Source organism: Cinclus cinclus, chromosome 33, assembly GCF_963662255.1.
Source record: "Cinclus cinclus chromosome 33, bCinCin1.1, whole genome shotgun sequence".
Classification (NCBI taxonomy): Eukaryota; Metazoa; Chordata; class Aves; order Passeriformes; family Cinclidae; genus Cinclus; species Cinclus cinclus.
Window position 1 is genome coordinate 1,274,104 of NC_085078.1, and position 12,565 is coordinate 1,286,668.

Genomic DNA, 12,565 nt, shown 5'->3' on the forward strand with positions numbered 1-12,565 from the left:
CCTTTGGCTCCGCCTGCCCCGGCCCCGGCCCCTGCCCCGGCCCCGGCCGCAACGTGGGCTCCGACCTCGGCCTCAACGCGGGGTCCGGCCCTGGCCCCGGGCCCGGCCGCAGCCCCAGCCCCAACGTGGATCCCAGTCCCGGTCCCGGTCCCGGCGCCGGCTGCTCCCGGAGCCCGCAGAGCACACACAGGGCGCGGCCGCTCCCGCCGCCTCCGTTGGGGCTTCCCCGGCCCGAGCTCCGCCGCTCGGCAGCGCGGCCGCTGGCCCCGAGCCGCCGCTGTCGCGTTCCAAAGAGCGAACGCCAGGGGCTGCCCGGCCCGGGACGGCTGAGGGGCGCTCGGGGCCCGTGTCTGGCCCCGGGCCGAGCGCTGACAGCCGCGTCTCGCCGGCAGGGAAGGTGGAGCACGGCATTAAGGAGCGCTACCAGCTCGGTTCGCTGCTGGGGTGCGGCGGCTTCGGCAGCGTCTGGGCGGCGACGCGGCTCTCGGACGGCGCCCCGGTGAGTGGAGGGGCCGGCGGCGGGCGGAGGAGGAGGGGAAGAGCAGGAGGAGGAGGAGGAGGAGGAGGAGGGGTCGGGGAGGGATGGGGCTCGGCAGGGCGGGCGGCGAGCTAAGCCCTCTGCTCCCCTTGGCTTGCAGGTGGCCATCAAAAGGGTGCCACGGAACCGAGTCCGACACTGGGGTGAGCTGGTGAGTGAGCGGGGGTCAGCGGGAGAAGCCGGGGCGTGCTGGGTGGGCATGAGCCGAGGCCCAGCAGGGTGGACAGTGCGTGTGGGGCCAGCAGAGCATCCCGAGCTGGGTGAGGGCTTCCCGAGCTTCCTGTATGGGGCAGCCGCCCCTGGAAGGGCCCAGGTACCTGGGGGAAGGGAGCTGGAGACAGGTGAATCCCCACTCCAACACCATCCATCTTCCACCAGACCCCCAGAGCGCTGGGGGATTGGGATCACCTGAAGATGAGGCTGAGGCTTGGAGAATTACACAGGTGTGGCACATCCCACATCCGTACCACCCCATTTTCCAGCGCTGCAGGTCCCAGCTGGTCCAGTCTCCAGCCCCAGAGCACATTCCAGAGGGGAATATCTCCTGTCCTGACCCTCAGCCTGTCACACTTGTGGCCACTGTGCCATCCCAGAGTACCTGGCTCCCACTCTGCACAGCTGCTCTACATGGGGCTTGCCAGGAACCCCATCCCCAACAAGGTTCTCACTCCAGCACTGTCCCTGTCTGGGACTTGCCCACACCTCCCCAAGGCCCTTGTCCCCCCACAGTGTCTCTGCAATGCCCTGGCCCTGGGCCCAGCTCAGTGCTCACCCCGAGCAGGATGTGCCCATCCTGAGGGTTATCGGGGAGTGGGTGTTTGTCCCCAGGCAGCCACTGGGATCAAACTGGGCAAGCAGGTTTCAGCATTTTTAAACCAAAAGCATCATGGTCCCACTCTTCATTTTCCACTGGGAGCTTTTCTAACAGAGGCTTCTAGGAGATGTTTGAGCCCATTCCAGGCAGAGCCTCCTACTCCAGGAGGAACTGCGTTTCCTGTGCCATGGCCAGAGCAGATCCTGCTGCAGGAAAAGCCTCGAGCCAACCCCAACACAGGAAAGGGCTCGGGCACAAGAGCAGAGTGCCGGGGTGGGACATGTGCCAGGGAGAGCCCGAGACACCAAAGGCACCTTGGCAGCAGCAGCTCCCTGCAGGGCATGGCCACAAGCCTCCCTTGGCAAGCTGGCCTGGTGGCCACACTGGAGAGCTGCTGGGTCAGGGGGGGATTTCTGGCTGGGGATCTGCCTCAGCCCACAGAGTGTGACCTCAGCCCTGGCTCTGGCACAGCCCCTGTGCCTGGGCCCTGCAAAACCTAAAGGTCACCTGTGCCACCCTGGTGCCCATCCCTGGGTCTGGCACTGTCGGTTCTCTACTTGGTGGTGCCTCCAAAACTGCACCCCCCTTCTCTACAGCCTGAGCTTGAGGATGCCCTGAGGAATATAACAACTCTGTGCTTTCCAGAAACTATTAATAAAGCGCCTGTTTGTTGTCTGTATAAACTTAAGAATGGAACTCATTACAGACTGCCCAGACTGCTTTGTGCCAAGTGTCTTTTTTCTTACTCTATTTGGTGTGTTCTACTTTTCTTATCTTTTGATAATATTTTCCATAGAGGGATGCCTTTAGTCACAGTATTGCTACATCAGCAGGTACTGTGCTTGTGTTAAGCAGACAGTAAAGAGGCATGATCACTGTGCATTGAGGTACAATAAAGCGTCCTGCTCTGCCCTGTGTGACCAAGACAGGTCTTCCTCCCCCTTTTCTGTCCCTGCAGGGGCAGTGCCTGTGAGCAGAGGTGGAGGGAAGAGAGTCCCAGCACAGCTGCAGAGATGCAGATGGTTGTCAACTCCACTTCCTGCATAGAAATCCGGCATGAAATTGCTTCTAAATGCTGCTCCCTTCAGCTCCTGGACACCTACTCACAGAGTTGTGAAAAAAATCCCCCGGCCACTGGCTTCCAAGGTGAGTTATGCCAAAGTTAGAGCTCGGTGGGAAATCTCTATCCTTTCCAACCCTTTTAATATAGCCATACATGGTGGAGTACATGGATGTGTCTTGTACAGAAAAGAAGGAGTGTGAAAGCAACGTGACTGACACTTTTCAGTCTCTGTGTTCATTCTACACCCGTGGGTACAAAGACATCATGGAAACCCTGGCACAGAGAGACCCTTCAGTCCATGGGTACAGAGACATCCCAGAGCCCCTGGCATAGACAGACCCTTCTGTCCATGGGTAAGTGAGCACAGTGGGGGTGGGTGAGCAGTGAGTCCTGGACGGGAGACAAACCTGGCTCCAGCCCTGCCAGGCCCTGCCAAGGCTCAATGCTGGCTGCTCTGAAATGGGAAAGCCCTTCAGCCTTGTCCCTGCCCAGAGGGGCAGTGCTGGCCTGGCAGCACAGGTTGTTTTCCCCACAGGCTGCAGGAGATGAGAACACAAGGCTTGCAAACACTGACTGCAAGCCACAGCTCTGGGTGCTCCCCACGAACCTCAGCCCAGGGCCCAGTGTCTGCCCCAAGCTTCAGGGGATGCAGTGGGAGCCCGGCTGGGCTCTGCCCTGGGGCCGTCCTGCAATGACAGCTCCAAACAGGGAGCATTCAGTTGCCACAGACAGCCAAGGCAGGGGTGGAGGGGAGCTGGTCCAGCCCAGCACTGCACTGCTGTGTGCTGTGCTCTGGGGCTGGGGCTCCCTGCACAGGGGACTGCACTGCTGTGCCAGAGGAGACAAAGAAGCTTCAGCTTCAGCCTAACTGAGGTGCATGGGTGGGCTGGGAAGAGTGGGGAAGCTCAGGGGGATTCACAGAGTTCATCCTGCTGGAAGGACGAGGAAAAGGGAGTGGGAACTCAGCAGTGAGGAGAACTGAGGGCTGGAGAGCAGCTCTGAATGACACTAAAATCTCACTGGACCTCTGAGACATTGCTGCTCTTCAGCCAGTGACAGCATGAGATCCTAAGCCTGGGGATCAGTGTTCCTCGTGGTGAGGGGCATCAAGGAAGGCAACAACGTGATGGACACTGTGATGGGCTGGGAACTCAGTGGGGGAAAGGAGGGAGCAGTTGTGAAGTAAAAGGCAGGTGGGGGAGAGAACTGTTCAGAGGAGGGCTGAGCTACAGCTTGTGCAAGCTGAAAATGTCATTTGGGGTCGTTCCAGATGGATTTCATTTCAGAAGGTATTGAACAGGTTTACTTTGTTTTCCCTTGGAGGTGTACACTCTGCAAACTTGAGCTGCGTTGCCAAAATGCTCAAGCAAGTCTCTGCTGCAGGTCACACCATTTCTCCTTTAGCTGATTCAGGCCCGGTGCTGAGCTGCAGCAGAGCCCTGGCAGAGCCCAGAGCAGCCTCAGCATCCACAGGGCCCGGCTGCAAGGAGAGAAACCAGAAATTGCCCGTCAGCTGAAGGCTCCTGAAGGCTCACCCTTGTCCCAGCTCCCACGGTGCCCAGGCCACGCTGGCCATGCCCAGAGCAGTGCCCAAAGCTGCCCATCATTGCTGCCCCTCATTGGGCAGCAGAGCAGGAGGGCAGGACATGTGCCCAGCCTGCAGCCAGCCATGGCACATCCTCCTCCTCAGCAGCTGCCACAGCAGGATGCTCCGGTGTTTGCTGCCATTTCCCAAAAGCTCTTATCCCACCATGCAAAGAAGACGGGGACTCACCTCATGCCATCGCTGCTGGCAGAAAAGCTGGTCCCAAACGATGTCCTCAGCCTTCTCCAAGCGCACGGCCCGTCCACACCGCAGCTGGTCCCAAGCACCTCCTGATCCACACTGGACCCCACCTGGAACACTTCCTTTAGAGAAACAAACAACAAAATAATGAAAATAGGTTACAGTGCAAAGGGGGGGAAAAGAGAAATGGTAAAAAATCTTATCTCTATCAAGGGCTTGAGGAAGGCCCAACCCTACATGCCAGGGAAAAAGCCACCCATGGCTGAGAGCAGCCCGTGCTTTCTCCCTTTCCCCCTGCGCTGCCGCAAAAGTTATGGTGATCCCAAAGCAAGCAAGGGCAGTGGAGCAGCCCAAGCCCTTCCTTGCCTGCAAAGCAAAGCAGCCAAGCACAATTCTGGAGCCCCACCTCTGCTCCCACCACGGGGCTTTGTTTGTGTCAAGCTGGCTGCCCCAGCCCCAGCTGGGGCACGGTGGGTGCTGGGGGCTGTTGGCAGGGCCAGGAGCCAACTCCCATTTCGTACCCACCCCAGCCCATCCCCCAGTCCTGCCAAAAGGCAGCTTGGCAGACGACAGAAGAATCAATTTTATCCTCCCCAGCAAAGGGGGAACCTTTGTTTCCGGGGCAGGCTGTGCAATGCCCAAATCTGGGAGCATCCCCCTGGGTCTGGACTCATCTGTAAATTTGCTGTGTGGAGCCTGGCTTTGAAGAAGGTGCCAGAATCCAAGTCTGTCATCTTCAGCTTGCCAGTGGCCAGGTGGAGGAAGAGGTTGTCATCCTTGATGTCATCCTCGCTGTCCCCAGCAGCAGCAGCCCCACCTGCTACAGCTTCTCCAGGGGCTCCTTCTCCTTCCCTGGGGGGGAGACCAGGCTCTCAGTGTTCTGCCCAGGGCCCCAGCTGTCAGTGAACCAGGACAAGCCAAACCAGCTCAGATGGTGGCCACCAGTGCTGGGCAGAGAGCAGCTCAGCTCCAGCCCAAGGGCTGGGTGTTCCCATCTGATGACCTGGGTGCAGTGGCACAGGCAGGACAAAACAGTCTGGGCTTCTTTGCTTCTGATTGCCAAGGCCTGTGTGGAGCTGGAACTTACCAGAGCCCTGCATCAAAGTGCGCCTGTGGCTCTCTCCCTTCTTCTACGTCAGGTGAATTTGCTGCATCCAAGGGTCACAAAGCAGGTCTTCTAATGAGGGCCTTTCTATGTCGAGCATGGATAAACACCTTTTGATCAGATCTTGGCAGTCTGGAGAGAGAAAGCAGAAACCACCGGTCACTTGGAGGAGGCTGCAGTCTGCTTTGCCCCATTATTCCCATGCCCAAGCCATGCTGCGTGTGCTCAGAGCTGGGCCTAAAGCCTCCCATCAGTTCTTTGTTTTGGAGGAGAGCAGGAGAGCAGGACCTGTGCCACGTGCTCAGCAGCTGCCAGAGCGGGATGCTCACGAGCCCACTGCTGTCTCCCAGCACTGCCTCCCATTCCCCCCGTGCCCAGAGATGAGGATTCACCTTGAGAGAGCCGTTGTGGCAGTGAGAGCTGATGGTTCCAGCTGATGTTCCGGCCCCTCCTGAAAGGGTGCTTCCCACAGACCATCTGGTGCAGCAGGATGCCCAGGGACCAGATGGTAGCTGGCTTGCCATAGTACCAGCCAAAGCGGGTCCATTCCGGGGGGCTGTAGGACCGTGTTCCTATGGGACAGAGATGGAGTTCATCAGGGGAATGCTGCTGCTCCCAGAGCCTGGCCCCAGAATCCTTGGCCATGCTAGGGCTGCACCAATGGCACATGGTGTGACCCCTTGCCTCTGGCCAGCACCTGGGACTTGTGTACAAACTTGGGCTTGGAAAAGGAGCCACTGGTGCTGCAAGAGGGCAGCAGAAGCCCTAGCAAGGCCTGAGCATGACAAGGAAAAACCCACTCAGTGGTGGGGAAATCCATGTCTCCATCCTCCCTGCCTGCATTGCCCCAAAAAACAATTATGAGGCCAAGGCAAACAAGGCGAGCACAGTAGTGCAAGCCCTTTCTCACCTGCACACCAAAACAGCGGGTGCGCAGGTTCTGCCCCTCCCCTGCTCCCCTACTACACCCACCCATGGGTGTTTTTGTCAGGCTGGCTGCCCCAGCCCCAGTCCTGGGCACAGCGGCTGGCAAAGGCTGCCAGCAGGGCTGGAAGCTGTCCCCCCAGCCGCCCCCAGTGGAAAGCAACTCAGCTGAAGACTCAGTGCCATGACTGGCAGCAAAAAGGAGAGTCCGCGCTCCCACAGCCAGCCTGGGCCCTGAGCTGTTGGGCCAGGAGATGCTGGGAGCGGGAAGACGGCGCTGTGTGGGCTCACCTGCAAAGTGAGTGTAGGCTGTGTCCTGCAGGTAGGTGCCACAGCCAAAATCAATCAGTTTTGCCTGCCCGCTGGCCAGGTCAACGAGGATGTTCTCTGGTTTGACGTCCCTGTGCAGGACTCCGCAGCTGGTGCAGTGCTGCACGGCCTCCAGCACCTGGCGGAACAGCTGCCGCGCCACCTCCTCGGACAGGAACCCCCGTGCCCGAATGAAATGACGGAGGTCCTGACACCGCTCCGGGCGCTCCAGCACCATCAGGATGTCGCTGGGGAGCTCAAGCCACTCCAGCAGCTGGACAACACCAGGGAAGCCAGTGGACACCTTGTCCAGGAGCACGATCTCCATTGGTGCTCTGGTGCCGTCGGGCTGCAGGAGGACCACGATGCCGTCAGCGGGGCTGATGCCGTGCCAAGGCTCGGGAAGCCCTCACCCAGCCCGGGATGCTCTGCTGGCCCCACACGCGCTGTCCACCCTGCTGGGCCTCGGCTCATGCCCACCCAGCACGCCCCGGCTTCTCCCGCTGACCCCCGCTCACTCACCAGCTCACCCCAGTGTCGGACGCGGTTCCGTGGCACCCTTTTGATGGCCACCTGCAAGCCAAGGGGAGCAGAGGGCTTAGCTCGCCGCCCGCCCTGCCGAGCCCCATCCCTCCCCGACCCCTCCTCCTCCTCCTCCTCCTCCTCCTCCTGCTCTTCCCCTCCTCCTCCGCCCGCCGCCGGCCCCTCCACTCACCGGGGCGCCGTCCGAGAGCCGCGTCGCCGCCCAGACGCTGCCGAAGCCGCCGCGCCCCATCAGCGAACCGAGCTGGTAGCGCTCCTTAATGCCGTGCTCCACCTTCCCTGCCGGCGAGACGCGGCTGTCAGCGCTCGGCCCGGGGCCAGACACGGGCCCCGAGCGCCCCTCAGCCGTCCCGGGCCGGGCTGCCCCTGGCGTTCGCTCTTTGGAACGCGACAGCGGCGGCTCGGGGCCAGCGGCCGCGCTGCCGAGCGGCGGAGCTCGGGCCGGGGAAGCCCCAACGGAGGCGGCGGGAGCGGCCGCGCCCTGTGTGCGCTCTGCGGGCTCCGGGAGCAGCCGGCGCCGGGACCGCGACCGGGACTGGGATCCACGTTGGGGCTGGGGCTGCGGCCGGGCCCGGGGTCGGGGCCGGACCCCGCGTTGAGGCCGAGGTCGGAGCCCACGTTGCGGCCGGGGCCGGGGCCGGGGCCGGGGCCGGGGCCGGGGCCGGGGCCGGGGCCGGGGCCGGGGCCGGGGCCGGGGCAGGCGGAGCCAAAGGGAGGCGATGCCGCACCAGGCACTGATCCCCGCCCAGCAGCGCCACTGCCAGTACAGCCAGAGCCGGGCGGAGGAGAGACCGCGGCAGGACGGCCGGGGACGGGGACGGGGACGGGGAAGCCCCGCCCGGGGCCGAGGGCGGGCTGGGGGCATGAGCCGGCTCGGAACGGGGAGAGGGAGACTGGGAGAGGAGGGAGACACCGGGAAACGGAGACTGAGAGAGGCTGTGGGACTGCGGGAGAGGGAGAGGAGATCCAGAGGGTTGACAAAGTCGCTTGATTCGCCGCTGCTGCCGCTGCTGCCGCTGCTGCCGCTGCTGCTGCAACTACAACTGAAGCCCTGGGGCCGTTTGTCCCCATGGCCGTTTTTCCGTTTTTCCGTTGCCTTCTCAGCCCTGTGCCAAGCCCCGCGCACCCCGGGGGCAGCCCCTGAGCCTTTTCTTTCCATGGAGAATAAAACATCTTTCAAGCACAGGCATTGGCGGCCAAGATTGGGATACTGCCTCTGAAATTCTGGATATATACAAGGATAGCTCCCAGACAAAAGCTGCCAGGACTATGTAGGTTACCTTGGCTTCCTGAGGGCCGACTCTTCCCTGCCTTTGAAACACTGGGGCTCCCTACGTTCCTTTCTATGGAAAAGAACTGTCCTTCTTGTCCAGGTGCCCATGGCCTCAAGCACATGACCATTTGATAGTGGTCAAAGGAGTGGAGAAAGGAGTTCTGTGCTCAGTGGGCTGGAGACTGAGGACAGCAGAGGAGAGCCCTGGGAGGGATTGATGGGCAGTTTCAGAGATGATGGCTCTTTTGACAGAGAATATCCAGAGAAAGAAACAATTAATACCAAGGGCAGCTGTGGAGGCCCAGACTGGAAACAAGGAGAAGGAATTTCTCTCCCAGAGCAGGGCTGAGGTGCAACACATCCCCCAGAAGGAGTCTGGGCCAGCCCAAGGCACAGGCATGGGCAGCAGCTGAAAGGTTCTTCTGAATTGGACTCCTCGAAGGGTTTGTGCAATCTCCTCCTAGGCCCTGAGGTTCAAGGACTCAGCACCAAATGCACCACGGGGCTCACGGGGATCAAGCAAGTCCTGACAAACCACGGCTCTGCCTTGATTTCCCTCTGGTCTGGTGCAGTCCATGAGGAAGGTTTTCTGCTGCAGTTATGGAGAAATATCCATTGGAGTTTTAAAGGGTGGATTTTATTACTGCTGATTTTAGAGCAGAGGTGATTAGAGCATTGTGTGGTTGATATTGATCCAGGGTCTCTCCTCGGCAGGTCTGGCCTGCTCAGAGAAGCTGTGCCTTGAGGTCTGACCCAGTGTGGACAACCTTGCTCCACTTTGCCCAGCCCCATCCCGTCTGTCCTCCCTCATCTGGAACCTGCTTTGCTTGGAGAACTGGCTGCGCTCAGGCAAAGAGATGTTTTCCCTTTTTAATTTTTTTAAACAATCTAAAACTCCTAATTTTCTCCACTGCAAACAGACATAGTCCTCAGGAGTGTGCCTGCCCAAGGTGCCACCAAAAGCACTGCAGAGCCTGCCCTGGGCCAGCTCTGCGGGAGGATCATCATCGCATCCTGCACTGGGCCACTGCCAGGGGCTGTACAGGGCCATGGACACTGCACTGATCCCACGGCTGCGTTTGTGTGCCACGGCAACCGTGAGAAGTTCAGGTTTCCTTGGAAACATTTGGGAGAACTGGGACATACTGGGGAACACTGGGAGCACTGTGGGAAACGCTGGGACATACTGGGAGTGATACTGGGGAGGAGTGGGTCAACGTGGGAACATGGGGAATGCTGAGGGGGAATCTGGGTGGACTGGGATGGACTGTGGGGTTGCACTGAAAACTACTGGGACATACTGGGATTGATACTTGGAAGTACTGGGACAAACTAGGGACACAGGGCGCACTGTGGGGATGGCTGGGGGACACTGACGCCTACTGTGGATAATACGGGGAGGAACTGGAATGGACTGGGAACTAAGCCAGGTGTATTGGGTGGGACTGGGGTGTACTGGGATGACCTGGAGGGGCACTGGGTTTGTACGGGGCTGTACTGGGGATGGAGTGGGCTCCTGCCTCTGGTGCCTCCCATTTGCCAAGACTCCCGCCCATCACTGCACACAACCAATCAGTGCTGGGTCTTGGCACTTTGGGGGCGGTGCCTGGTGTCGGCGCCATCTTTTCTGTTTTTGCCTGTGGCTCCCGTCATGCCCCACGGCCCAGTTGAGCCCCGTTGGAGCTGGGACAACAACGCCCGTCATACCCTGGGCTTCACAGAACCCCAGTGTCCACCCACCACATGTCACGTATGTGTCCCCCAGACCTCCCAGGATCTCTAAGTGCCCCCGCAGCACCCATTTGGCACACCCCAAAAGCATCCCCAGACTCCAAAGTGCTCCCAACCCCATAGATGGCCGTTACAGCCACTTCTGGGAATTCATCTCCTGTCATCTGGAAGAGACGGTCCGAAGTTTCCCTCATTTGCCTCACGACCATCACAAGAAGACCCTGGTGAACCCCACTCGGTCCAGACAGGAGTTTTCTGGCCTGGTTGCCTTTGAACAGTTCTGGCCTGGCTGAGGTAGAGGTTTACCAAATAACTGTTTGCAGCTGTGCTGTGCTGTGCCGTCATGGTGCACTGCTCTTCGAGGCCACACTAGCCCAGCCAGATTGGCACCTGCTTCTCTGAGCACACAACGGTCCATAAATCTCCCCACCTCTTGGCCAGACATCGCTCACTTTGAGAAAAGACTGTAAAACGGTGACTCTTCGGAGAAGCCTCTTGAGATCTCCCCACGTAAGGAAGACACGTCTATTGGCCGAAGACCACGAGGACTCTGTCCCATCCCTTGGTAGCTATTTCCCTTCCCCTCTTTTCCCCTTTTGTTTCCTTAAACTCTCCCCTCTGTCGCACAACTGAATTGTTAGCATCAAATAAAGTGCTATATTGAAGCATACTGCTGTCCCCCTGCTCTGTGTCTTGCACCTCAAGATCAAAACAAAGCATCACGATCCCCGCCTGGATTGGCGGATCGTGACATTAAATTGGCATCACGGACTGGATTATGACAGACAGAAGGGCTGCAAGGTTGTGTGTAGTCTGTAATAGGGGAAGGACATCTTGCTCCAGCCGCACCTAGCTGGTCACCTCAAAAGGAGTGAGCTTGTCCAGAAAGCAAGGGGGGCAAGTTCAGATTTCCTGCAAACTGCACAGGCCTAGGTGGAGAGCACCCCCACACTTGTTTGAGGGCTCTGTCTGTAGAATTTCACTCTAGGATCTCTTGGTGTGGAAGACAGGACTGTTTTGTTGGTTTTTATTGTGGTTTTTTTGACTGCTTGGTGTAGCAAAGAGACAACCAGAGATTTGTACTGAAGCTAGTGCCTCCCAAGCAGCTTCGGTCTCTTCACCCACACAGGGAAGTGAAAGGGAACACAGAGAAAAGTTGTGTGTGTGTGTGTGTGTGTGTGTGTGTGTGTGCGCGCGTGTGTGTAACTTAAGTGATATACCTCCCTGCAGTGGTTTTTACTTGCCCCTTCATAAAATGAGTGAAAATTGCAGTGCAACAAATAAAGCTGCATTTTTTGCTCTATTAGCTATATATAGTGCCAGACCCTCTCAGGGAGGAGAAGAGTGGGCACCAAATAATTGGTATAATTTAGAAAATGTGATTGATGGAATATGTTCTCTGCAAAGGGAGTCAAAATTCAAACTGTACAAAAATAAAACTGTACTCTGTTCTGTTTTGGGAGCCTGTCTTAGGGCAGCTCTAGAAAATCACTTCAAGCAAACAAATGAGGAGACTACAATTATAAATTCTCTACAAAAATGAGTTCAAATTTTGCCAGAACAACTAAATGAAGAAAGGAACAAGTATCTTTGTTGGAAAACATGAGTGCTCTTTGTTGCAAAATGAGAAACAGTTGTTAGAAAGTGCTCTAAGAGAGGAACACACTAAAACTTTAGAACTTCTGGACTCACTGAAAGAAGCAGAGCAATGTACCAAAAATGGTTCCACCCACTCTGGGCCCCATTCCCTTTTCTCCCTATACAACCCCTTCTCAGCAGACACCAGGTTCACCTTCGCGTTGTCCTGCCAAGAGCCATAAAATGTGGACATTATTAGTGTTCTGGAGAAAGCACATTCCAGACTTTTCAATAATTGCCAGGCCTCTTTATGACTTGCTGAGGGAAGGGGTGAAATGGGATTGGACTCTTTCTCAGGAGGAAGCACTGCAAGTGCTGATTTTTGAAGCAACAGCTCATCAAGCCCTGGGCCCTGTTCACCCCACAGACCCTTTCCAGGTAGAGTGGGGATTCCCCATCTCGGGGTTGTCAGTTCACATATGGCAACAAGGCCCTGATGGTCCTACAAGGCCTGTTATTTGTTTGTAGTTCCGTGGCTTTCAAGATGCTGAATAAAGATACGCTATCTGGGTTAAATGACTGTTTGCGGTTAGCTTAGCTCTCATAGAAGTGGAGAAAATTGTAGGGCAACGACCAATTACATTAAGAGGTCCTTTCAAAGTGATCGTAGTGGTCACTACTGGGGCTCCCCTGCCTGACGCGGTGGCCCATAGATCCTCAGCTAGGAAGTGGTATGCCCAGATTGAACATTATTGTAACATCTTCTCAATAACAGAAGTTGCTATAAAACATTGGGCTATACAAGAAACTGAGAGCTTGGGGAGCAGCCAAGACAAAGCTGCCTCAGCAATTAAAGTAGCCCCTCCTTTCTCCTCTGAACAATCAGCAAATTCTTGGTTCA

The 12,565-nt window shown here is 57.7% G+C and overlaps 1 protein-coding gene across 1 annotated transcript; it reads right to left on the reverse strand.

The window, feature by feature from the left end:
• Window positions 1-3,799: 3,799 nt before the first annotated feature.
• Window positions 3,800-8,241, reverse strand: LOC134055564 (serine/threonine-protein kinase pim-3-like). The gene is made up of 8 exons (XM_062511968.1): window positions 7,712-8,241; window positions 7,255-7,597; window positions 7,062-7,112; window positions 6,522-6,888; window positions 5,699-5,878; window positions 5,341-5,438; window positions 4,190-4,323; window positions 3,800-3,854 (listed from the first exon to the last, which is right to left on the reverse strand). The coding sequence occupies exons 1-8, from the start codon at window positions 8,239-8,241 to the stop codon at window positions 3,800-3,802; spliced, it is 1,758 nt and encodes a 585-aa protein (XP_062367952.1).
• Window positions 8,242-12,565: the final 4,324 nt, after the last annotated feature.